This window comes from Leucoraja erinacea, chromosome 6 (genome assembly GCF_028641065.1).
Source record: "Leucoraja erinacea ecotype New England chromosome 6, Leri_hhj_1, whole genome shotgun sequence".
In the NCBI taxonomy this organism is placed as follows: Eukaryota; Metazoa; Chordata; class Chondrichthyes; order Rajiformes; family Rajidae; genus Leucoraja; species Leucoraja erinaceus.
In genome coordinates this window covers 64,087,986-64,114,882 of record NC_073382.1, presented here as the reverse complement: position 1 = coordinate 64,114,882, position 26,897 = coordinate 64,087,986, and the positions used below count along the sequence as shown (strand labels likewise).

The following is a 26,897-nucleotide window of genomic DNA, read 5'->3' as shown; positions in this document are numbered from 1 at the left end:
AGTTGCACATTTTGTCAACGAAGAACATGATATCACACATTCTGATAAATTGCACTGCTTTCATAGAATTTAGGGAATTGGCAAAAATCTAAACTTGAAGTAGAGATCGCCAATGATCTATCCAAGAATGACAGAGACGTCCCCGTGGACCATGTGGACTGCTCCTCCACTATTTCTGATGATTTATATGCTGACTGTATATGCACGCATCAGCTTCAGCTGATGAGCTCCACAGCTGATTCTTACCAAAGGTCAGATGTGAAGTTTCAGGGAACTTAAGTGCATTTTCAGAACAACCACTATCAGTTCACGTACATCTAGTCTAACCTCATCTACTGCACCCAATTTTCCTGACACTTAAGCTCGGTCTGCCAAGTCCTGCTGGATCTCCTGGTTGCCTATCTCTTTAACTCCCCTTCGCATTCCCCATACTGACCTTTCTATCCTTGGTCTCTCCCATTGCCAGAGTGAGGCCACATGCAAACTGGAGGAACAACACATCATATTTCCGCTTGGGTAGCTTGCAACCCAATGACATGAACCTTGAATTCTCTAATTTTAGGTAACTACATCGCCCTTCCCCCTTTCCCGTATATAAGTTTCCCCCTTATACCCCACCTGAACTCACACCTATTTAAAAATGGAAGGTTGTTAAGAAGGTTCAATTGTTGGGTATTAATGGTGGAGTAGCAAGTTGGATTCAACAGTGGCTGAATGGGAGATGCCAGGGAGTAACGGTGGATGGCTGTTTGTCAGGTTGGAGGCCGGTGACTAGTGGGGTGCCACAGGGATCTGTGTTGGGTCCACTGTTGTTTGTCATGTACATCAATGATCTGGATGATGGTGTGGTAAATTGGATTAGTAAGTATGCAGATGATACTAAGATAGGTGGTGTTGTGGATAATGAAGTCGATTTTCAAAGTCTACAGAGAGATTTAGGCCATTTGGAAGAGTGGGCTGAAAGATGGCAGATGGAGGTTAATGCTGATAAGTGTGAGGTGCTACATCTTGGCAGGACAAATCAAAATAGGACGTACATGGTAAATGGTAGTGAATTGAGGAATGCAGTTGAACAGAGGGATCCAGGAATAACTGTGCACAGTTCCCTGAAAGTGGAATCTCCTGTAGATAGGGTGGTAAAGAAGCTTTTGGTGTGCTGGCCTTTATAAATCAGAGCATTGAATATAGAAGTTGGGATGTTATGTTAAAATTGTACAAGGCATTGGTGAGGCCAATTCTGGAGTATGGTGTATAATTTTGGTCGCCTAATTATAGGAAGGATGTCAACAAAATAGAGAGAGTACAGAGGAGATTTACTAGAATGTTGCCTGGGTTTCAGCAACTAAGTTACAGAGAAAGGTTGAACAAGTTAGGTCTTTATTCTTTGGAGCGCAGAAGGTTAAGGGGGGACGATAGAGGTCTTTAAAATTATGAGAGGGATGGACAGAGTTGATGTGGATAAGCTTTTCCAATTGAGAGTAGGGAAGATTCAAACAAGAGGACATGATTTGAGAATTAAGGGACAGAAGTTTAGGGGTTAACATGAGGGGGAACTTCTTTACTCAGAGAGTGGTAACTGTGTGGAATGAGCTTCCAGTGGAAGTGGTGGAGGCAGATTCGATTTTATAATTTAAAAATAAATTGGATAGGTATATGGACGGGAAAGGAATGGAGGGTTATGGTCTGAGTGCATAACTAGGGGACTAGGGGAGAATAAGTGTTCGGCACGGACTAGAAGGGCCGAGTTGGCCTGTTTCCGTGCTGTAATTGTTATATGGTTATATGATTATATGATTCCACCTACATTCCTTTCTCTAGCTTCACAATTGCAACAATCAAGAATTTCCCAATGCAAGATGGGAGAAAACTACCAATAAAGAATGTATGTGCATTATGAAGTATTTTCAGGTAAAATGCTTCATAATGCATATACAATTTGTATGGCTAGTTTTCTCTAGTGTGTTGTGAAATCTTTGATTGTTTACTTCAGTGGTAGTGCACTGGTAGTGGAAACAAGCAACTGTAGTTGGTGGTTTACAAAAGAAGATGCAAAGTATAGGTGTAATGCAGGGAAAATGCTTCATTATGTATATAAATCTAAAACACAGAATGGAAAATAACTGCCTCACAGCTTTATTCTACCCTCGATGAATAGAGCTTTAAAATCAAATGTTATACATCTTAAAATTCCATTGTATCATTTGTTTTAAATTAAAATGTTACCTGCTTTTCCTTTCAATCAGAATGGCCAAATAAGAAGCAGGCAAGGCTGCACCAAATCCTGCAGACCATACATAGAACTTCCCAAGCAGCTTCCTAGATATGGAAGGAAAACAAAACAGCTAAACATAATATTAGTAATATTAATCCTTTCTCAGGTAGTCCCACAGAACTGAATTTTCCATTCTGTTCTTCTTCGCCACTTCCCTCTTCTCTTTCCGTACCATTTCACCACGTCCCTCCACTTCCCACACCCACCCAGCCTTCCAACTCTCTATTGCTAGTTTCTCGCTTTCCCCAACAGCGAGCTACCCACCAGTCAGTGCCCCTTACCCTCTTTGCAGCCGCACCCAGATGTTGATCAAGTTCCATCCAAAGCCTGCATCACAGCCGGGAACCTCGGAAACCTGGGAGCATCTTCAAACGCCTATCTAGTGTGACCTGATATGGGCTGATAACATTCTTCTGGTACTCGTAGGTGAGTGCTTCACAGTGCATAATATTCTGGCTGATTAATATTGCATGGTTCCTAGTGCATAATATTCTGGCATAGATTAATCCTAAACAAGTGGCAGCATCCCATTTAATCAAACCATGTCTCTAATGACCGTAAACTCACAGGGCCTTCCTCTTCCTTGAGTTTAGAGCTTAGAGTTTAGAGATGGAAACAGGACCTTCAGCCCACCGAGCCCACACCAACTATCGATCACCCATTCACACTAGTTCTACGTTATCCCACTTTCTCATCCACTCCCTACACACTAGGGATAATTTACAGAACCCAACTAGCCTACAAATCCGCATGTCTTTGAAATGTGGGACGAAACCTGAGCACTGGAGGAAACCTAGGCGGTCACAGGGAGAACATGCAAATTCCACACATACAGCACCCGAGGCCAGGATTGAACTTGTTTTTGACTTTAAATCCAGGAGGCCTATGTTTAGTGATACGCTTGCAAATATAGAGGACATCATCCACTATTCTCACCATCTTTCACAATGCCCCCAAATGTGACAGGTTCTCTGGATTCCCCCACATCAACCCCTCTGCTATCCACCCCTACCTATTGATTTTATAGCTATACTAGGTATGTTACAAAACCTACCTGAATCGTCATTGGGAATCTGCCCACAGCCATGTCCGCGATTTTGGCGCTGTTTGGAGGGGGCGGGTTTAAAACGCGATTTTTACTAGGCTGTTCTAATCGCAGATGTTCAGCCTAGTAAATCATTAACGAAAAATCGCTGCAAGACCCGGTCGCAAAAGGTATTATTAGTTTTATAGGCCTCGATAATATAGTTATAATAGTTTTAAAATTACTCTCTCATTCCGCAACCTCTCGCAGCCCCAGGGTTTTATAAAGCAAACAATTAAAGGTATGTACCTTATTTTTACATTAAATGGGGCATATATATAACCCTGTATATCAAGTTATCTATAGCGAGTAGTTCATTTTGGGCTTTTTATATCCCGCAGTATTTTTCTCGGCATTTGAGGGCACTAATCCAGCGCGATGTGAACGTTCTAAACCAGCGCGTTCACATGAACCCACTAGAAAGCCGATTTAAATGGGCATTTATTTACAGCAATTGGACACTAAATTCCTTCCATTTGGCCTATAAATTAATGTAAATTAGATATAAAAATCATGTTATATTGTGAATTATTTGTGAATAATCTTTGGACACTTAGGCTATTTAAAAATGTTAATCTTTCCTTAAGAAATGGGCTTTTGACTATCCAAGATCACAGCTTTTTTGTAATGTCCATTGAAAATCAATAGGGAACAAGATGCTAATTTCCGAGTATGAAAATGGCCATAACATTTTTAATACTTGAGATATGAAAGTGAATTTGGTGTCAAATTAAACTTATTCTTATGCTTTATCTGATGGGATAAATTGCAGACTTGATTTTTAAAATCTCAAAATTTTGTAACATTGCTAGCTATACCAATTACATAAATGCCCAAAGTGCATATGCATGACTATTCAGAGTGGCAATGAAGCACTTTAGGTGGAACCGAGAACATCTAGTTGACTCGTTAGGGACAAGCAGAAGCATGGTCCGTTCAAACAGTAGATAGAGCGCACCACCTCACTAACTATCCACCCACAACACTATCTATTGGGCAACCTTGTGGGATCCACTCCGGCCTTTCTAGTCACATCAGGGCCCACAGAACCAGAATGGATCAGTCCTGAGAAACCACCTGAATTGTAAGAAAATCAGTTGATAGATTCATTACAAACAGGTCATCATTTTCTTAAATAAATACAGTTGCTGAACTGCAACACCCAAGTCACTAAAGGTTTTTTGTAATCTAATCTGAGGCCTATTCAAGGATTTAAATGCCCAAAGTACACCAACATACGAAGTAGGAGCTTCTCTGCCATTCAAAAAGATCATGGCTGATTGATTTTAACCTCAACTCTGCATTCTACCATAACACTTCACCCCTGCCATGCACCACCCTGCGTATCAAGAATCTATCCACCTTAGTTTTATAATTATTTGCAGACTCCACTTTCACTACTGTTTGAAGAGAAAAATTCCAAAGATTTGCAAAACTCAAAAAATGGTGCTTCATTCCTATCTTGAATGAACACAATGCCTTATTTTAAAGCAATTACTAACCCCCACCCCACCCCACCCCACCATTCTTGATTGTTCCACAAGAGAAAACATCTGCTCCACATCCACCCAGTCAAAATCTCCCCCTGAGATCCTATGCACTCTTCTAAAATTCAGCTGTCTAATCGTTCCAGTATGACAACCCTACCCACCCAGTATCGGTCTGGTAATCATTCTTTGAATTGCTACCAGTTCACTATTATTCTTCATTAAATAAGGAGGCAAACAGTTTTTCATGGTCTGCCTGCCAATGCCAATGTTCTATATGATTGGATTTGACTGCTCCCATTCTATATCAGCTAATATTATCAGTTTCCATGATCAACCAATATAAGGATAGATAAACCGAACATGCAAATCAACCCATTTTATGTAATTTGGTGCATTTCTTTAATTATTCTCATTCTTTAAACTGGGTGATTCATTCCTCTTATTTTTTATCAAGACGGATTATTTTCCTTTAGTTACGGCAAACATTCAGGCTGGCAATGACATTCTATAAAAAATTGGTAAACTTTTTGAAACTTATTCCACACGTCCAGGGACCCCAACAGCACCTTTCAGGTTTGGAAGAGATTCACTTACACCTCCTCCAATCTCATCTACTGTATCCGTTGTTCTAGATGTGGACTCTTATACATCAGCGAGACCAAATGTAGATTGGGCAATCATTTCGCTGAACACCTTCACTCAGTCCGCCTGGATGTACCTGATCTCCCAGTTGCCAAACACTTTAATTCCCCTCCCATTCTCACACTGACCTTTCTGTCCTAGGTCTCCGCCATTGTCAGAGTGACACTAAACGCAAATTTGAGGAACAGCGTCTAATATTTCGCTTGGGCAGCTTACAGCCCAGTGGTATGAATATTGATTTCTCTAACTTCAAGTAACCCTTGAATTCCCTCTCTCTCCATCCCTCCCCCTCCTAAGTCACACCAGCTTCTCATTCTTACCTAGCAAACAGCCCATTTCCTTTATCATCGTTACTTTTTTGCATATCTTTCATTCATTTGTTCTGTATCTCTCTACATCACCATCTATATATCTCATTTTCCTTTCCCCTGACTCTAGTCTGAAGAAGGGTCTGGACCCAAAAGGTCACCCATTCCTTCCCTCCACAGATGCTGTCTGTCCCGCTGTCATTACAGCATTTTGTGTCTATCATCGATTATAAAGGAACTTAATGACAAATCCAGATACCACCTCACCTCAATTCCCTAGCAAATGCTCTCTGGCCCAGGCAGGAATAATGGCCTTAAGTACAGAAAAGAATGATGAAACACTGATAATCCAGCATCCTCGGGATTTTGGGGTGCTGATAGAGCATATTTTCCCGACTATATATTATTACACCTATTAATACCCAAGCACGCTTTTAATTCAATTTTTTTTTTTTTTAAAGAGACATTACAGCAAAATTATCCAGCAATTTAAAAAATAAGTTCCAAAACGGGCTCGATGCCAAATTACGGGAATTTACAATCAATTGGATAGAGGTTTTTCAGTGTTTTATCTCTGAACAATAAACACTTTTACTTATATTCCAACATGCACCAAGCTCTTTGATTTTAAGAAAACCGGAAAGACTGGTCTGCCTATCTGCTCTTGAAAAGGTGGGAGCAAGCTAATTCCTTGAACTACCACAGTTCTCCTGGTATTGGCACACCCACAAGGCTTGGTGGTGGGGAATTTCAGGAATTGGAATGAGCAATGTTTTCCCAATCCAGGTAGTGTGTCACTTAACTCCAATAAAAAATGTAAACGCTGAACTTGAACTGTAGGGGAATAACGGCTGTGTTAACTAAATAGCACTCAGCATACTGAAACAATCATATAATTCCATTCATCAAATTTCTGACAGGTATAATTTAGCTCCAGCTGCCAAATGTTCACAGTTGTATTGCAGAAATTGTCCGTAAACTGAATGGACACTTGAAAGTGCCAAGAAGCACGTGAAAAAATTGACAGATCTCACAAAATTAATTTGATCCTTAGATTAGTAAACCTCTCACCTGAGGATACAGAAAAACATAATATAGAGGCCACCATTTGCGGTAAGGAAGGAGGTCGATTGGAGGATCTCAGGGAGCAGTTTGTGAGTGTAGTAGTCTAACTTCCGCCTTCGTAGGATTGCTGCAATCTAAGACAAACATGGAATTACCTTTCAAGAGTTAAATTAAGGCTAAGTTGCACCATTGATGTCACCTAAGTTTTAAAAGATATATTTTAACACCCTGTTTATTACTGCTAATTTAATAATTAAAGAAAGCATTTCCAATTTGCACATTTTCACCTATAAAACTGACAAAATAAGGTTCACAAATGTAACATGTATGTTCGTGGCGCTTTCAGGTTCAACTCAATTATGGGCAGTTACCCTAAAGTAAAGGATGTATATACAAACTATAACCAAAAGATGAAAAGCCAGATTATGATTTGACAATAGATCTCAATAATATGTTATCATGGCAATTAGGCAAAGTCTTGCAACTGCACAACAGGGGATTCTCTAATTTACAGGTTGTTCCCAGGGACACACTTGGAAACGGACATCGAGTGCTGCTGAAACAGCATCAATTTGGTGAAACCACTCTTTGGTTTGCCCAAAACTTGTTCATCTCCCAGCAGAATGGGATGGCGATAAGGGAATGTTGCCTGAGGAAGGGTTTCGGCCCGAAACGTTGCCTATTTCCTTCGCTCCATAGATGCTGCTGCACCCGCTGAGTTTCTCCAGCTTTTTTTGTGTAACCAGGGAATGTTGCCGTCTGGCTCATTCCAGATTGCAGGAGCACATGCTGAGGAGCACACTGTAGGTTCGTGCGCCCAATGCAAAGGTTCTGTGGCGTTGACCCACAGTCTAGGGTCCTTCCGTGGCTGGACATTGAGAGGATGAGTCCAGCGGGGTCACTCTTTAAGCCAAGGAAAGGGATATCACCCAAGAGTGTCACATGAGTGAGTAATTTGTGATGTGAACACTACTGAGTATGGCAGTATTGAATGGATAGACACTAACAATATATGAAGAGTTTTTGCGTGGTTTCTGTTCTGTATCTATTTTTATTGCAAATAAAGCTTATTTTTTTTAATTTAAAAAAATTAGTCAAAGCTCTAATCCAAGATAATGGAGAGCGTGCATTATAATTCTGCAGAATTTTAATAAATTAAGCATGTTATATCTATATTTGTAATGAGTTGCAGTAGGAAAACATTGCTCAAGGAATAGTCTATACACTTCCAGTCATAGTCACATGTAAGGCTATAGAAGGCACACTACATTCGACAGCAAATTACTTAACCAGCTGTATTGTGAGATCCGAGCAATAATTACTGAGAACAAAACTTAATATCGTTTCTGAAACCAGTAACTTAGTTTTGTCAGCTTCTTTGCAAGTATGGTGAAATTGCTTGCAAACTTAAAGTACATCTTCTCTACAATTGTTCTTTCCTAATTCAGCTGAGGTTTGGACAAATGCTGCATGCCAGCTAAAGCTTTTCACTCTACAAACAATCTATGACAACTCACAATGACAATAAACTTAACTACACTACATTTTACTAATAGAGGCCAAAGCTGCAAGTTGATAAAAAGTTGCCATGGCTTAAAAGCCATTCAAAGTAATTATTTATATTTTTCATGATTTACATACACCCCCTTTTGTAGGTAAAGGTAACAATCAATTTGCCATCACCACGGTGACAAGCCGCCAATGAATAGAATTTTTTTTTTTCAAAAATTAGATCTCAATAATCTTTTTACAAAAGGTGCTTAGAATCTTTTACATTCGGTGGCCCAGATGGCAACTTAATGTTTTAATCCTTTCAACTGATAAACAACATGAGTTGATGGCTTCATGAACATGTCCATACTCACGATGGAGAAGCCAAGCAAAAGTGCAAAAGGCAAATCTGAAGTGCTTACACCAAGTGCTCGACATTCTAATAGACAATACTGTACATCCCAGTCTCTTTCCGACATCTACCCAAGACAGTCCTCAGCCAAACTGATTCACTCCATGTAACACCAAGAGCCTTTGAGATAAGCAAATATTATGTGCTCCAACAACAGTAAGCTTGGTGCAGAGCTGAGCATGTGATACACCGTGCTTTTAGGCGCAGCTGTTCTCTGACAATGCAGATATCTACACAAGGTAGTAGAAAATAAGCTCTAAAGATCTTGCCAAAAAAATCAAAATAATCCAGTTTGGTTGGTTATGTCTGCATCCAGCTTAACTCACAGAGGTGTAATGGAATGAGACATAAGGAACAGCAGATTCTAAAATCTTGAATAAAACACAAAGTGCTGGAAGAGTAACTCCGAGTCAGGCAGCATCTGTGGAAGGAATGGGTCGACAACGTTTCAGGTTGGGACTCCTCAACCGACGAATTGAGAGGGAAGAGAGCCAGGATAAAGATAGTAACCAATAGGTGATAGGCAGAGTGAGGAAAGGTGAAGAATGACAACCAAATAGAATGAGCTGGGTATAATGAAGTTGGGAGAATGCCCAATTGGGAGTGCTCTTCTCTACTGATCTGACATGATTTGCTCTCATTTTCACCTCTAGCCTTTGTCACTTACTGCACCTATCTGTCAATCAGACCTCCCCCCCTCCCCACCCCCACCTATTATTTGCCAGGGTTTGGCCCGCTCCCACCTCCTTCCAGCTTTCTCCCCCCTTCTACGATCAGTCTGAAGAAGTGTTCCAATGACTCACCTGCTGAGTTACTCCAGCTCTTTGTGTTTTACCAAAGCAATGGAAGGGTCATCTGTGTCATTATCAAATATTATATAATGATCAATTGCAATCACAGATGCTCAATTTAGGTCCCACCAAGGCCAAGCAGGTCAAGCAAGACCTCTTCACAGCCTCCAGGTCAAACCTGCGGCAGACAAGTCAAATTTGAAAGCGTGGGTCTCAGTCTGCCTTTAATTGAATCCAATTTATTTGAACACCAATTATTCTCATGAATAGTCCAGTTAAAAACCATGACTAAATCCCCTAATCCTGTAAATCTTCCCTATGCTTTTATCATCACCTCATCACCCCTAAATAGAGTGACCATAACCCAGAAGCTCTTGTTTTTAAGACTGATATCCTAATTCTGAACCTAATTTTACAATTACCTTTCCAACATAACAGGTTCAAATATGAATCCAAACTTCCAGGTACTCTCAAGCCCATGTCATAATCTTTCATAAATGCCCCATTATTTGCATTAACCTGCCATCCAAGAGAAACAGTACAGTTTGAACACTTGGTACATCTGCAAAACTGTACATCTCGTACTATAGATCAACTCATTACCATCATATTTACACACTATTTTCTCAAAATTAAATCACAAATAGCAACCACTTGCTGTGATCATGCTTTAATCCATATTGTTTCAAGCATCATAATCAGCACTTTTGTTGTAGACAAAAAGGTGCCAGTATGCATGTCTATGACAGATCATCATTCTATAAACTGCTTAAACTGGTGAAGGGCCTGATCATTCAACTTTTTAAATACCTGTACTACTTAATACATTTTAGATTCTAGACTTTAGTAATCGTTTAGTAATAAAACATATTTAAAAATTGAAGAACACACTAACTAAAATTGTAAAAATGTGAAAATCTAGGAGGTGATAGTACGTCACACGAGTAGCATCACAAAACGTCACCGATCATAATGGTGGTGGTGCTGGCTCAAAGGGCCGAATGGCCTACTCCTGCACCTATTGTCTATAACTATTCAGTGCATTATCCAAAAATTAAACACTCTTGTGATCCCTTTACTGTTCTTTCTATTTGTGATTAGTTTTGGGAAAGCAGTGCATACATATGATAGTAATAAATAGCAATAGTATTAATTGATGTCTGCAGGCAGTGCAATCAAAATAGCACAGGTGCTGGCTCGAAGGGCCAAATTGCCTACTCCTGCACCTATTTTTCTATGTTTTCTATTTTTCTAATGCAGGCATCTCGGATGCCATGGTATGGAACTCCTCATCTTGGGTGCATATGTGGTGGAGACAGAGGAATTGGGAGTAGGGGATAGAGTCTTCGCAGGATGGGAAGAAGTGTAGTCTGGATAGCTGTGGAAATCAGTGAGTTTGTAATAGACGGCAGTCTATAGTCTATCTCCCTTGATAGCACATAACCAGGATCCGCTGAATTACTCCAGCATTTTGTGTGCATTATATATAACAGCATCTGCAGTTCCTTCTAGTACATATGCTTGGCAGGTTCACTGTGATCTTGCTTGTCTCGTTCATTTTGTTAGTATATCTTCTAGAAGGATAGATTTGTTACAGAAAAATAATTTGTCCAGTCTGAACATCAAATGATTGGAATAATTCAATAAAGATTATACAGGAAGCTTGCTATCTTGGTAACCTGTTGCAGGTTAAAATTGAAAGTAAACTTAAGAACTTTTCCAAGATCACAAAAATCATTACATGATAGGAAGTAACGTAGAACATTTGATATGTTGTCACTGTTATACTGCAGGATAATGCAGCATCAATTTGCAGATCGTAAAACAAGAAACATAATCCAGTAATCTGCTTTCTCAGCATTGGTGAGGGCGTCCAAGTAGTTCTGCTTTAACGCGATAGTCTAAGAATGCCTGAGAAACCTTGCGTTATGGAAAATACTGTTATAAAAACAATTATGTCAATGGAAATGGGGGTTTTAGGGGCTAGAGTTTCAGATTCTCTATAAGAAGGTTATCTTTCAAAAATGTTTTCAAAAATTAAAGGTATTTTTAATGACAACAGGTTTATTTTTATTCCTGCAAGCTAAAAAACACTAAAGGCTTTATGTTATATTGTTTAATAGAGTAACCATTGCACAAGGGTCAATAGGACTAATTGTTTGTCAATTACAATGGCCTCCCATGGTGAAACTAGCAGCTGTATTCTTGAGAAACAATGGTGTCTGATTACTAGGGGAGGTTATGTGTAATGAGGCTTTTCTTCCAACAATGATTACCCCCCCACCCCCAAGACGGCTTTTCACTACTTGCCAATTTCCAAAGTAACTTAAGTGGCTCTCCAGTTCCCTACCAAAATTGCATTGTAACTAATACAAATAGCATTCCCTAATTCATCAATCGTACTATATCTAATTTGCATTATGGAAACACTCATTATTGCAGAACTACTTGTTGAATTGGCAAATAAGCCAATTAGCCAAATTTGAAATCCCGTTGCAGGGAAGGAAGGAGTGAGACAAATGGGCTGATTGTTTGTAGGTGGTTCACGAATAGCAGGTTTCAAAATGATAGAAATAAATTGCAGTAACCAGGGGAGGTTTGAATCAAAAATGAAATTTAAAATATGACAAATGTTGGGGGGAACAAAACAACCATTATTGTAGGACAACTGGAACGGTAATGCCAATTAATTTGGGGGAGATCAAGATTTCATTATATTTTTAATTGTCGCAGGGGCCCAGCTAATGAAACTTGAAGTGTTATTACAGCTGAGCCCATTCTTTCCCACACATGCAAATATTTCAAATGTTTGAATCTGAACTGAACCAAATTTAATCACATACTCACCCTGTGAAACTGAACTATTTTCTTTGTTTAAAAGGTAGCTCTGAAACACACTGCAGGTCATGAAGAATCACTGGAATTGTCCGGCTTCTTCTGCCAGCTAATCATAACAACAAACCAATCAATCATTCAATGGCTCACTATTGCTCTGCTTGCCCAAAGGGAAGGTCTCTCTTTCATGGGCGTAATATTGGCAAGGATCGCCGCAATAAGGGAGAGAAAAATAGAACTGCAGATGCTGGTTTATCTCAAATATGGACACAAAGTACTGGAGTAACTCAGCAGGTCAGGCAGCATCTCTGGAGAAATAGTATGGATGACGATTTGGATCAGGACTCTTTTTCAGACTGAACGAAGAAGGGTCTCGACCCGAAATGACACCCATACTTTTTCTCCAGAGATGCTGCCGGACCTGCTGAGTTACTTCAGCATTTTGTGTATATCTCATGATGTTATTTCTCATCTGTGATCGTTTTACAGTTGGGCTCATCTGCAAACAGCTTACTGAAGGGTATTGCTGTGGGTCATATAAGAAGTGACTGGTGAAATATTGTAGATACCTACATAATTGGGCTGGTTATCCGATATTGGTGAATACAATATAAAGTCCCGAAGGATCATCTACCACAACCAGAGAGCAGTGCTGAGCTACTATTTACCTCTGATGTCCTCAGACTATCCTTGACCGGACTTTGCTGGCTTTACCTTGCACTAAACGCTATTCCCTTATGTATCTATACACTGTAAATTGATTGATTGCATATCATATATTGTCTCTGCTGATTGGTTAGCACACAACAAAAAGCGTTTCACTGTACCTCGGTACACGTGACAATAAACTAAACTAAGACTGCATTAGGTCTCCACAAGAGATGTGTTGTTCCTCGAGCTAACATTGGGATTCACTGGAACAGTATGGGAGGCCAAAACCAAGGTCAGAGTAGCAGCAGGATGAATGATTAAAATATGTAGGAAGGAATTGCAGATGCTGGTTTACACAATAGACACAAACTGCTGGAGTAACTCAGCGGAACAGGCAGCATCTCTGGATAGAAGCAATATGTGATGTTTTGGATCGAGACCCTTCTTCAGACAGAAAGTCACCTCCAACTATGATCACCTCCAACATGAATGTTTAATTAATCACGCATGGCGGTCAATGCCATCATCGTCATTGAATACCTCACCATCAATGGGCTAGTCAAACAAATACTGTGGCAACAAGGGCAAATAAGTGGCCGAGTATTATCCAGCAAGTGAGTTAACTTCTGACAAACCAAGGTCATTCTACCATCGATAAGGCACAAATTAGAAACATGATGAAAGAACATCTAGTTTAGTTTAGTTGATACAATGTGGAAAAATGCCCTTTGACCCACTGAGTTCATGCCACCTAGTCATCACTCAGACACCAGTTCTATTCCACAAACTAGGGACAATTTACAGAAGTCAATTAACCTACAAGCCTGCACGTGGGAGGAAACCAGAGCACCCAGAGAAAACCCATGCGGTCACAAGGAGACCGTACAAACTCCATACAGACAGCACCCGTAGTCAGTATCGAATCCTGGTCTCGGGCACCGTAAGGCAGCAACCCTACAGCTGTGCCACAGTGCTGCCCTGCCTGAATGAGTACAGCTCAAACAGCTTTCAAAATAAAATGCTGGAGGACATGGGATGAGTTAGGGACATGGACATGCAGGGAAGAGAGGAATATGGATCCATTGCAGGCACTTTAGATCAGTTTAACTGGGCATCATGTTCGGCACAAATTTTGTGGGCCAACAGGCCTGTTCCTGTGCTGGACTGTTGTATGGGTGCTGGGTGGATCAGGTAAGGTGGGGTTGATTGGCAGATGAGTCGGGCAGGGAAAAAAAAGGGTGGAGATAGCAACCAAGGCTGGAGGTAATGTGGAAAAATCAAAAGGTGTAAATGGAGGAATCTGATAAGAAAGGAAGAAGTGAAATGTAGAACCAGAGGAAGAGATGATGGGTGGATTGGGCGGGAAGAGAAATACGGAACCCAGAGCAGAGAGGGGTGAGTGATGAGTGCATGGAGGAGGTGAAAGGAATGAAAGAGGAAGAAGGGGGGGGGGGGGAAAGAAAGGTGTGCGCGGTGGGAGAGAAAAGCTAGGTAAATTAGGAGAGCGTGGTACATTCATGCCATTGAGCGGTCCGCTACCCACACGGAATATGTGCTATTTTTCCTGTTTTTATGTGGCCCCACTCTGGCAGTGGAAGAGTCCGAGGGCAGACAGGATTGTACGACAATGAGAAAAGGAATTCAGATGGCTAGGAAACTAGAGCTATTGGTTGATTTCCTTTTTCTCCCCCTTCAGACAGATCAGCAGTGACTAAAATAATTAATCGCACACTCTCCAAAAGAGACAATAAAATTATTTTGGTTTCAGACATCCCCTTTATCCTCTTAATCAATCCCCCTTTGCTGTAATTTTAAACACATTTGTCATCTCATTTTTCTAGTTTTGGAAAATGGTCATCAACTCAAAACATTGAGCCTGTTTCTCTTTCCACAGTTATTCTCACTGATTTACTAAGCAGAGGTCCTTTCTTCCAGCGACAAATAAGTCCCATTGCACAACAAATTAACCATGCATAGTATGCTATCTAATCACCAACATCCTCCTAGCCATGGTCACTCATGGCAAAATGAGTAAGTGCACAACCTGGTGTTTCAAAATCGTGGTCACAACAACCCAAACATGGCAGGCACAAGCCCTGGATCTGAGAGCACATGTTCAGATACCTATCTCCGGCCAATGTTTTCCATTAGTTGGGACTTAGCACATTGGCTTGAACAAGGGTGAAGAATTTAGTGGAACAAGGGAATGGATAGTCTGCAAAAGGTCATCTCTCAGTTTCACCAAGCTCAGGATTGTGATGTAATGCAATCTATTTACCTGGATGATTACAACTCCAACTGCAACGAAGGACAACACCATCAGCATTTTGTGATCAGCATTTAATTATTTATGCTGAAGATGCACTCCCTCCAAGTATACATCACAGCTGTATAAATCACAGCTGTCTTCAAAATCTTCTGCAGATATAACACCAAAACACAAACTGCACAACTCAAAGCAAGAGGTGCACATGCATACAAGACCTGCAAATTCCACAAGTTATGCTATTCTATTGTTGCTGAGACAAAATCTTAAGGAATGCACAGTATTTTCGCTCACTTCATAGGTCACCACCTTCTCAAGAGCGCCAATAAACACTGCAACGCTAATCAAAGCACACACAAATGAGTTAGATTAGAATAGTGAAACATACAATGTAGGAAAAAGAACTAAAAGACAAACAATGCCGTTTAATTGTAGAAATATACATAAACCTAAAACCAACACTTAGTGCCATTAAATGCATTACGAGGATGTTGCCAAGACTAGAAGGTCTGAGCTAAAGGGAGAGGTTGAGTACGCTAGGTCTCTATTCCTTGGAGTGCAGGAGATGATATGATATGATAGCCATTTATTGTCACTATACATGTACAGTGAAACTGAAAGCTGCTCGTACTCAGTGCATACATACAATTTAGCACAAAAAAACAAGAAACAGAAAAAAAAAACAAAAAACAGAAGGGAGATGGGGGGGGGGACATATATACATATATCATATATACATATATATACAGATGGAAGTCCGTGTTGGGCGGTGTAGTCAGTGCATGTGTGAATTTGAATTTATGGTAGATATAATTCTCGGAAAGCAACTATTCCTGAGTCTGTTTGTCCTAGAGAGGTGTGAGGAGGATATTCTGAGGAGTGACCTTATAGAGGTGCATCAAATCATGAGAGGAATAGATCAGGTAGATGCACAGAATCTCTTGCCCAGAGTAGGGGAATCGAGGACCAGAGCACATAGGTTCAAAGTGAAGGGGAAAAGATTTAATAGGAATCTGAGGGGTAACTTTTTCCACACAAAGGGTGGTGGGTGTGTGGAACAAGCTGCCAGTGGAGGTAGTTGAGGCTGGGACTATCCAAAACATATAAGAAACAGTTAGACAGGTACATGGATAGGACATGTTTAGAGAGATATGGACCAAGCACAGGCAGGTGGGGCTAGTGTAGCTGGGATATGTTGGCCGGTGTGGGCAAGTTGGGTCGAAGGGCCTGCTTGCACACTGTATCACTCTATGACTATCACCAATATTTCATCATCTTACAGTGTTCATAAGTTCATGAGTTAATGGAGCAGAATTAGGCCATTCGGCCCATCAAGTTTACTCCACCATCCAATCATAACTAATCTATCTTTCCCTCCCAACCTAACTCTCCTGCCTTTTCCCCATAACCACTGACACCCATACTAATCAAGAATATATCAATCTCCAACTTAAAAATATCTATTGACCTAGCCTCCACAGCCTTCTGTGGCAATGAATCCAAGATTCTCCACTCTCAGACTAAATAAATTCCTCCTTATTTCCTTTCTAAAGATACGTCATTTTATTCTGAGGCTATGGCCTCTGGTCCTGGACTCTCCCATTGGGTTAAGAGTGGAAATTACACTAGTGTGTTATTTTAGTTTAAAAACCTGTCACCTTTAGAGAAAACAAAAATATCTGAACAGTCAAACTACATTATAATGTTTCTATTATCCAAAGTTGTTACGAATTTACTCTATATTCTGTAGTTGAGTACAATTTAATAAAACAATTCACAACCAATTACCTACCCTCTTTCACCCTGCCAATGCCAGAACAATCATGCAGCAAAGCTTTGGATTAGCACTCAACCAGCAAGGTACAACTCTTGCAGAACACAAATAAGCAATATAAATCGCAACATGTTATTTCATCTCACCAACAATGACTTGATTGTACAGGGGCTAAATGAAAGTTCACTCTCCCATAATTCAATTGTAATGACATCCATGTCAACAAACATAAGGCTTTTCAGTTGTTGTTGATAAACATTAGTTGTTTCCAACCCAATGCACTCGGCTGGTGTTGTGACAGCCAGCTGTGCGATCAGGATCAGGATCAGGATCAGGATCAGGATCAGCACTGCACTGGGATGGATCCCCATCAGCCGCTAGGCCTCCGCTACCGGCCGAGCCCTCGGTCTCTCCGCCCGCCTGTGCCCGCCAGTGCCCGCCAGTGCCCGGCTTCCCCGACGCCCTACTCACGATGTAAAGAGGCGCATAGATTTTCAGGGACTCCTGCAGAGCCCCCGCGGTGACATGCAGCGTGGCCGTGGTGCAGGAGGTGCTCCATGTGTGGCCGATCTCGTAGCAGTTGTGCGGGATACTTTTACTGAAGGCAGCCATAGTGATCACGGGACCGACCGACCGCCAGCGCCGCGGAGAACGGGCCAAAGGTCAGCGCCTCTGCCCGGGGTTACTGTCGGGCATCGCCTGCCACAGCCACAGCCACAGCCACAGCCTCCCAATGCTAGCGGGATGGATGCAGCGAAGGAAAGGCGTGGAGAATGAGAAAACACTATTAAAAAGGTGGCTCGCTCTGTTTGTACAGGAAAACACCAGCAGGTCAGGCAGCACCAGGAGCTAGAGGGTTAATACTCCATTGAAGCATGCACTTGAAATGTTCATTCGTTTCTTTCAGGCTGATCTGAATATTTCTGGCTTAAAGTTAATTTTTAAATCAAAAATCAGATTTCGAGCATCCATAGTATTGTATATTTGCATCGTAGCTCCTCAGAACATCAGGTTCATTTTAAGAAATAGTAATTAATGTTCTACATGCAACTGCAGCTTTATGTTTGCACAGCAATATCTCATAGATAAAAGAAAATCATAATGACGCAAGAAACTGCTTTGTGGTCGTCGTTGGCAAAATGGTATCAGAATGTGTAATTACATGAATGAGCAAAGTCCACCAAAATATTGCAAGTGCTGTAAATCTGAAAAAAAAGGTAATAAATGTGGAGACTATCAGCAGGTCAAGCAGCATATGTGGAAAGAGAAGGGAGTTGACATTTCAGATTGAAGCTCCTTCATCAGAACTGGAAAAGAAAGAATCATAGAGTAATACAGTAAAAATTGGTCCTTTGGCCCAACTTGTCTATGCCAACCAAACAAGATGTCCCATCTACAGTAGTAATATCCCTCCTGCCCAAGTTTGGCCCATTTCCTTCTAAAACTTTCCGATGTGCCTGCCGGTCAAATACCTTTTAAATGCTGTTATAGTATTAGCCTCAACTACCTCCTCTGGCAATTTGTTCCATACACCCACCATCGTCTGTGTGGAAAAAGTTGCCCTTGTGTTCCTATTAAATCTTTTCCCTCTCACCTTAAACCTATGTCCCCTAGTTCTTGATTCCCATATTCTGGGTAAAAGACTGTGCATTTGCCTTATATATTCCCTTCCGGATCTCATAAACCTCTGTAAGACCACCCCTCATCCTCCTGCAATCCAAGAAATATAGTCCAAGCCTGCCCAATCTCTCCCTGGAGCTCAGGCCCTCTGGCAACATCTATGTAAATCTTCTCTGCACAGAGAGTGTTAGTTTTATATTGCTGGGAGGGTGAGGGAAAGAAGGGTTAGGAAAAAGGGGAAAACTATGATTGGGTGAGGCTACAGCTGCCCTGGAGATAAACTGTAAACACGATTCAACATACTCCCCGCAATTTAATACTAACTTACTTGCTATTTTTCCCCTTTCTGATGAATGGTTATTAACCTGAGACTTCAAAGGTAGACAACAATGCTGGGGAAACTGGGTGAGGCAGCATGTATGGAGCGAAGGAAATAGGCGACATTTCGGGTCGAGACCCTTCTTCAGAATTTAAGGACCAGCTCAGTAGACAGGAATTGTTTGGTTCTGTGGTCGAGGAAGAAACGGAGGGCTTTAAGACCCTCCTGGTGGGGCTGGAGGTGTAGAGTGACTGGACATCCATGGTGAAAATGGGGGAATGGAGGCCTGGAAAACGGAAGTCATGGAGGAGACGAAGAGCGTGTGATAAGGGGAAAACCAGAGGAAAGACTTTTGTTGAGTTCCATGCAGAAGATTGGTGAAGGAGGTTAGAACACATTGAATTAAGAGTAACATATGAATGTGGGTTGAGAGTTGGTTAACAAATAGACACAAAGAGTATATTGGACAGAGCTGTGATCAATGGGATGCCACAAGGATTTGCACCATATCTAAATCAACAATTTGGCTGCAGATGGAGGATACCAACGGTAATATTCCAAAGTTTCCTAATGACAAAAATGTAAACGGGCTTGTAAGCGATGAGAATGCGAACAAGGAATATAGATATGCTAATAGTGCACAAAAGAAGTTCAATACAAAAAATGTGAGATTATACAATGTGGTAGAAAAAGGACATGCTGAGATTTTGTTTTAAATAGTGTGAGAAATTATTTATATCCTTATGCACAAGTTACTAATAGCTGTCATGCAAGTGAAGTAGGCAATTAGAAAGACAAATGTAAAGAAGGATTCTAGTACAAATAAGGATGTCTAATATACAATTATATAGGCTTTAGTGAAACCATACCTGCAGTGCTGTGTACAGTTTCAGTCCCAATATCTAAATATAGGTATATTTGCAGTTTTTACTGATTGCAATGAAAATTCACCAGACTGGTTCATGGGATGTAGGTCTGTTTTGTGAGGAGGGATTAAGTAAGAAGTAAATTGATGAGTAAGCCTAAGTAATTATGAAAAATGAAAGGTGACCTTATTGCAATATAAAATAAATTCTTAATGGGTTGACAAGGTGTTTTACCTGCCTGGGAGAGAGCGGAGCGGATGGGGGAATCTTGATCTCAGGAGACTTCCCATCACAGTCCCAAAATAAAGGATCAGATACTCAATGGAGGAAAAAAATCTTCATTCCAGAAGATGTTGAACTTTTAGGATTATTTCACCCAGAGGCCCATGAAGGCTCATCCAATTAATTGATTTAAAATAGAGAATAATAGATTTCTGGATTTTAAAGGAATCTGGGGATAGGGCAAGGATGAAGGGTTTAAGGTGGAGGGATATACAAAGGTGGAGCAGACTAAAGGAGCCAAATAACCTGCTGCAGCTAATGTTATGCTCTTTTTTCTGATTCATTTAGCATAACTTTTTCATGCCTATCTGAGGATAGAACTTACAACATTCAAAACAAATGTGATTTGTTTTTGTCTAAAATTAAATATGATGTTGTCATCTTTAGTTCTGCCAGGCTACATTTGGAATTAAAAACTGCTATTGCTTTTGTAAATCTAGTTTTTATAAATGCCACAATTGTGAAACAATTGATTAAATAGAATTTAATTGAGGGAAGAGCCAAGCCACTTGTTTCTTTTTGTACTCAATTCAAATGCAGGCATGATGTGTGAATTGTTTAAATATGTTAAAGATTTTGTTTTACATTAAAAAATGAATTAAATGTATTATATCTCCAATACAAAGGAATAAATCTACTCTCAGAGGAATAGAATTGAAAAGGTGAGATATGTTAAATCGTAGTTGTATCAAGGATCATTGAAGGTAAAAAAACATAATGCATTGAAAGGGAATGTAGATAATTACACGAGGAAGAAAGATATATAAATATGTATGGAATTATATTTGTAGCACCAGAAAAGATTAAAGCAATGCCAAAACTACATTATCAAAAATGTCATTCAATAAGTCACGCACTATTCAGCTTGATGTAGAATGATTCCTTCATTGTGTAAAAATTCTATAATTCTCCATTTAGCAAATTTTGAAATACAGTAATTCAAAAAGTACCACTTCATTATCTTTGAGCAGCTCATAATGTGCAATGCATGTGGCTTAGCCAACACCCAACATTTCCCATTAGCTGGTTAAACAAACACAGTTTGCTACCATCTGACTTTATTTTAAATGACACCATATCCTGGAGTAACTCTGTGTGTCAAACAACATCTCTGGAGAACAATCCATGTTCTCCAGAGATGCTTCCTGGCCTGTTTAAGTACTCCAGCATTTTTTATAAACCAGCATCTACAATTTGTTGTGTCATCAGCATCTGACATCAATGTTTAGGTGAATAATTACCAATCAATTGATACCTTGTGATGCAGAGAAAGGGGATATAGATCAAGAGGAAGGTACAAATGTTCCACAGCTCCAATGATACCCGCTCAATTCTGAGTGCCAGTGCTATGTAAGTGAAGCTTGCATGTTCTTCCTGTGACCACATGGGATTTCTCCAGATGTCCCAATTTTCTCCCACAGTCCAAAGACTGAATGTGCAGGAAGCTGAACTTACCTCTGAAATAGATGACTGGTGTCAGTATTGGAGGTTATTAATGAGCATTTGTGAGAGAATAGGTTACATGGAAATGTGGAAGCTTGATCTAAATGGCATCTGCCTATGTCATGAGGAGAAAATAAAAGGCGCTTAAATGGAAAGAAATAGAAAGAAAGCTACATAAATTTGAACAGTAAATTGAGAGATTGTGGTTGGAGGAAGAAATGTCTAGGACATTTTGAAAACATGAATGTAAGAAAATACTGAAAAAAGGATGCAATCGAGTGGAATTTGGAAAATACATCTATCTATCTATCTATCTTCTACCTATCTATCTATCTATATTACTAAAAGTCTGTTCTTGACCCTTTGGCGATCTGTGCTGCGATTTCCGAGAGAATGCCGCCACCTACGACCATCATTTTTGGCCACCTTGCTCAGAGCCCCCCTTCGCCGTATGTGTGCCGAGGATTTTTCCCGTTGCTGAAAAATGACAGAGATATTAATGATTTTACAAAATTCCCCATTCTCTCTGCTGCCCCCGCTGGCGGCAGGGTGGAGGGACTATAAAACCAGGAAGTGGAGTGCCCCAATCAGCCTCTACAACATGGAGGTCTGAGCTCCGAATGACTGAACAAATGTCTACACAGCTGTGAGTAAGTACCCTTAATTTGGTTTGAAAATGAAAATATGGTTATCGTTAGTTTGAGGAAAAAAGCACTGCCTGCAAATGGTTGTTTGGGGGGTTTGGGTTGAGTAAAAAGGCATTCTCTCTTCTCTCTCTCTCTCTCCCTATCCCTCTTTCTTTCTCTCTCTCTCTCTCCCCCCCCTGCCTCTCTCTCTTTCTCCCTCTCTCTCTCTCCCTCCTCTCTCCCCCCTCTCCTCCCCCCCCCCCCCTCCTCTCTCTTTCTCTCTCTCTGTGTCTCTCTCCCCCCCCCTCTCCTCTCTCCCCCCTCTCTCCTCTCTCCCCCCCTCTCCTCTCCCCCCCCCCCTCCTCCCCCCCCCCTCCTCTCCCCCCCCCCCACCTCTTCCCCCCCTCCTCTCCCCCCCCCCTCCTCTTCCCCCCCCCCTCCTCTCCCCCCTCCCCCTCTCCCCCCCCCTCCTCTCCCCCCCCCTCCTCTCTCCTCTCCTCTCCCCCCTCTCCTCTCCCCCCCCCCCCCTCTCTCTCCTCCCCCCCCCTCCTCTCTCTCTCTCTCTCCCCTCCCCTCTCCCCTCCCACCCCCCCCTCTCTCTCTCCTCCCTCTTTTCTCCCCCCCTCCTCCCCCCATCCCTCTCCCCCATCATCCCTCCCCTAAATCCCCCCTCCCCCCTCCACACCCCCTACCCCCTTCCCTCCACCCTCCCTCCACCTCCCTCCTCCCCACCTCTCTCCCCCTCTCTCCCCCCCCTCTCTCTCTCCTCCCCTGCTCCCCTCCATCCCCATCCCCCCCCCCACCATCCCTCCCCTAAACCCCCTCCCCCTCCACACCCTCTACAATCTTCCCTCCACCCACCCTCCCCCCCTCCCTCCCCCTCCCTGCTCCCCACCTCACCCCCCTCTCAGCACCCCCTCTCTCTCCCCATCACTCTCACCCTCTCTCTCTCCTCCCCTCTCTCTCTGTCTCTGCCCCTTCTCTCTCTGCCTTCACTCTCTACCCTCGCCCTCACCCCCACCCCACCCTCTCTAGATGTGACTGCAAGTTGGGGGCTATGCATCAGTAGATAGGGTGGTTATGGAGTAAAAGGAGCAAATTAATAATATTAATATAATATCAAGGGGGGTAATTAGCATGAGTGCGGGGATAGTTAGTGTGTGTGATGCTGCATGCCGCCTCCCCCCCCCACAACCACACATTGGGGGAACAGACCCAACGGGTCTGCACTTGGTCTAGTCTATCTATCTATCTATCTATCTATATAATTAAAAGTCTCATCTTGACCACTTCCTGTTTGCACTGTGCTTTGATTTTAGAAAAAAACGCTACCACATATGGCTGTGATTTTTTGGCCATCTTAATCAGTCCTCCTCCGCTGCGCAAGCCCCGAGGATTTTTCCCATCGATGAAAAATAAAATACTTATTAGTGTTTAAAAAATCTTGAGATTCTCACTCTTGTCATCACCGCCATGAAGGCCACGCCCCTTCCGGTGTGAGGGGCAGGGACTATAAAACCCAGGAAGAGTGGGCGTAGCTCAGTCTGTACGCAAGATGGCGAGGGAGAGGTCACAACACCCTGGCTGAGCTGGGAAACTACAGAACATTGTGAGTATGCAATGTACTTGAATAAATTATTTGTTAGCCCTTAATGAAAAGGAAATGAGTTGTTTTGCCTGCCCTGTGCTTGAAACTGCAATGGCAATGGAAAGTAAGTGAAAATGCAATGAGCTGTTTGGCTTGAGTCTGCCATGTGCTTGAAACTGCAATTAGGTATGTTGCAAAGCCTACCTGAAGCGTCGCTGAAAATCTGTCCCAGCCCGTGTGCGCGATTATGGCGCCGTTTAGAGGGGGGGGGCAGGTTTAAAACGCGATTTCCCCTAGGCTGTTCAAATCGAGGATGTTCAGCCTAGTTAATTATTAACGAAAAATCACTGGAAGATTCCGTCGCTTTAGTTATTATTACTTTTAAGGGCTTTATCTAGTTGTTATGGTAGTTTAAAAATTAACCTTTAAACCCCCGATCGCCAGCAACCGGCCGGATCTCATACAGGGGACAACAGGAGGTAGGCTGTTTATTTTTACTTAAAAAGGGTTTCTTAAGATCCCTTTATACAAAGTTTAATGTTGCGAGTAGCTCATTTTGGCCCCATTATATCCCGCAGTATTTTTCTGGGCATTTGAGGGCACAAATCTACCGCAATGTGAACGTTCTAAACCAGCGCGTTCACAGGAACCCACTAGAAAGCTGATTTAAATTGACTTTAATTTACAGCAATTAAACACTAAATTCCTTCCATTTGGCCTATAAATTAATGCCAATGAGATTTAAAAATCATGTTTTATTGTGAATTATTTGTGAATATTATTTGGACACTTAGGCTATTTAAAAATGTTAATCATTTATTAAGAAATGGATAGATGTTTAGATCTAGTAATTGAAGTTTGAAATTAGCTACAATTGGGTAACTAACTAATTATATGCTTTAATTTCAGGTTATCCAAGTAAGATTGTTTTATATTTGTTTCAGAATGCTTCAATCTATGATAACTGAAAATTTCATTCAGTTCTCTTAATTTTTAAGAAAGTTATGGGCTTTTGACTGTCCACGATCACAACTTTTTTGTTATGTCCATAGAAAATCAATAGGGAACAAGATGCTAATTTCCGAGTATGAAAATGGCCATAACTTTTTAAATACTTGAGATATGAAAGTGAATTAGGTGTCAAATTAAACTTCTTTTTATGCTTTATGTGTTGGGATAAATTGCAGACTTGATTTTTTAAATCTCAAAATTTTGTAACATTGCTACATCTATTCTCCGTGGCCTTTGTAGACCAGTAAGGTGTCGACTTATTTATTTACTTTATTTGCTTAATTTTACTGCGTGGTTCATACTCATGTTTTATGTCTTTTAATTTATTGTTGAATTTCGTATGTAATTTATGCGCCTCATGTTAGCTGTATGTTCTGTTATTCTGCCTGTTTTATGATGTCTTGCTTTTTTTTTCTGTACAGCACTTTGGTCAACTTTGGTTGTTTTTTAAAGTGCTTAACAAATAAAGTTGGATTGGATTGGATTGGATGCAATGGAAATGTAGTGAAAATGCAATGAGCTGTTTGCCTTGAGCCTGCCCTGTGCTTGAAAGTGCATTGGCAATGGAAGTGAAGGGAAAATGCAATGAGCTGTTTGGCTTGAGCCTGTGCTTGAAACAGCAATGCAATTGCAAATGAAATGAAATGAAATGGGTTCTTTGGCCTGCCCGAAACCACTAATTTTGGCCCACAAGGTCCCTATTAGCCGAGAAACCAGTCCCTTTTACCGAAAATGCCCGTATTAGCCCAGGAGGGGCATTTTGGCCCAAAAGGCCTATGCCTGGCCAGGAAAAGTCCAGAAAAAGTGCCTTTCACTGAGATTTCACTCCGACTTTATTTTAAAAAGCCCCTTTGTCCCATCAGGCATATACTATCCCAGGAGTCCCTTTGGCCCATCAGTAAGTATTCCCCCTGCAAGTATTAAACCTCACCCCAGTATTATTTTCCCTCCCTTCATTTGCCCCCTGTGAGATCCAGGCCAGGATAGACTTTTCTCCTTCATTGCTGTGATCTGCAGAAAAAGATGAAACATGTCTAAAATTGATTCTCAACCCTCTCCCCCTTATCACTCACAGAGTTTCTCACCTGTTTTGGGCAGCATTTCTGGCAGTTTCTGAGCTGCCAGCCCAGTGACTGAGCTACCAGCCCACGAGTGACTGAGCCAGCCCACCAGGCCTGAGTGACTGAGCTGCCAGCCCACCAGGCCTGAGTGACTGAGCTGCCATCCCAAGAATCCATTCGGCCTACAATGTCCACACTAGCCCTCTGGAAACCAGTACCTTCAGCCCACAACACCCATACTAGCACTCCTGAAAGCCCCCGCGGAGGTTTCCAACGGGACTTTCGGAGGGACCACAAGCAGCCCAGCCCCATACCTTACCCCCAATACCATGTGCTCTAATTTTGCCCACTAATCTCCTATGTGGGACCTGATCAAATGCTTTCTGAAAGTCCAGGTATACGACATCCTCTGGCCTTGTCCATTTTCCTAATTACATCCTCAAAAAATTCCAGAAGATTAGTCAAGCAAGATTTCCCCTTCATAAATCTATACTGACTCGGACCAATCCTGTTACTGCTAATCCAATGTGCCGCTATTTCATCTTTTATAATTAACTCCAGCATCTTCCCCACCACCGATGAAGTCAGGCTGACTGGTCTATAGTTCCCTGTTTCTCTCTCCCGCCTTTCTTAAAACGTGGGATAACATTAGCTACCCTCCGATCTACAGGAACTGACCCTGAATCTATAGAACATTGGAAAATGATCACCAATACGTCCATGATTTCTAGAGCCACTTCCTTAAGTACTGTTGGTACTGATGGATGCAGACCATCAGGCCCTGGGGATTTATTTGCCTTTAGTCCCATCAGTCTACCCAACACCATTTCCTGACTAATGTGAATTCCCTTCAGTTCCTCTGTAACCCTTGGTCCTCTGGTCACTAGTTCATCTGGGAGATTGTTTGTTTCTTCCCTAGTGAAGAAAGATCCAAAGTACCTGTTCAACTCGTCTGCCATTTCCTTGTTCCCCATAATAAATTCACCAGTTTCTATCTTCA

The 26,897-nt window shown here is 41.6% G+C and overlaps 1 protein-coding gene across 1 annotated transcript in view; it reads right to left on the bottom strand.

Annotated features, from left to right (window-relative positions):
• The window catches only part of tmem135 (transmembrane protein 135), a 310,377-nt gene extending 292,490 nt beyond the window's left edge, over positions 1–17,887 (bottom strand). Inside the window, exons 1-3 of the mRNA XM_055637254.1 lie at positions 17,553–17,887; positions 6,868–6,995; positions 2,224–2,316 (exon numbers count right to left, since the gene is read on the bottom strand). Coding sequence (XP_055493229.1) covers positions 2,224–2,316; positions 6,868–6,995; positions 17,553–17,693 — 362 coding nt within the window. The 5' untranslated portion in view covers positions 17,694–17,887. The remainder of the gene's footprint in view (positions 1–2,223; positions 2,317–6,867; positions 6,996–17,552) is intronic.
• Positions 17,888–26,897: the final 9,010 nt, after the last annotated feature.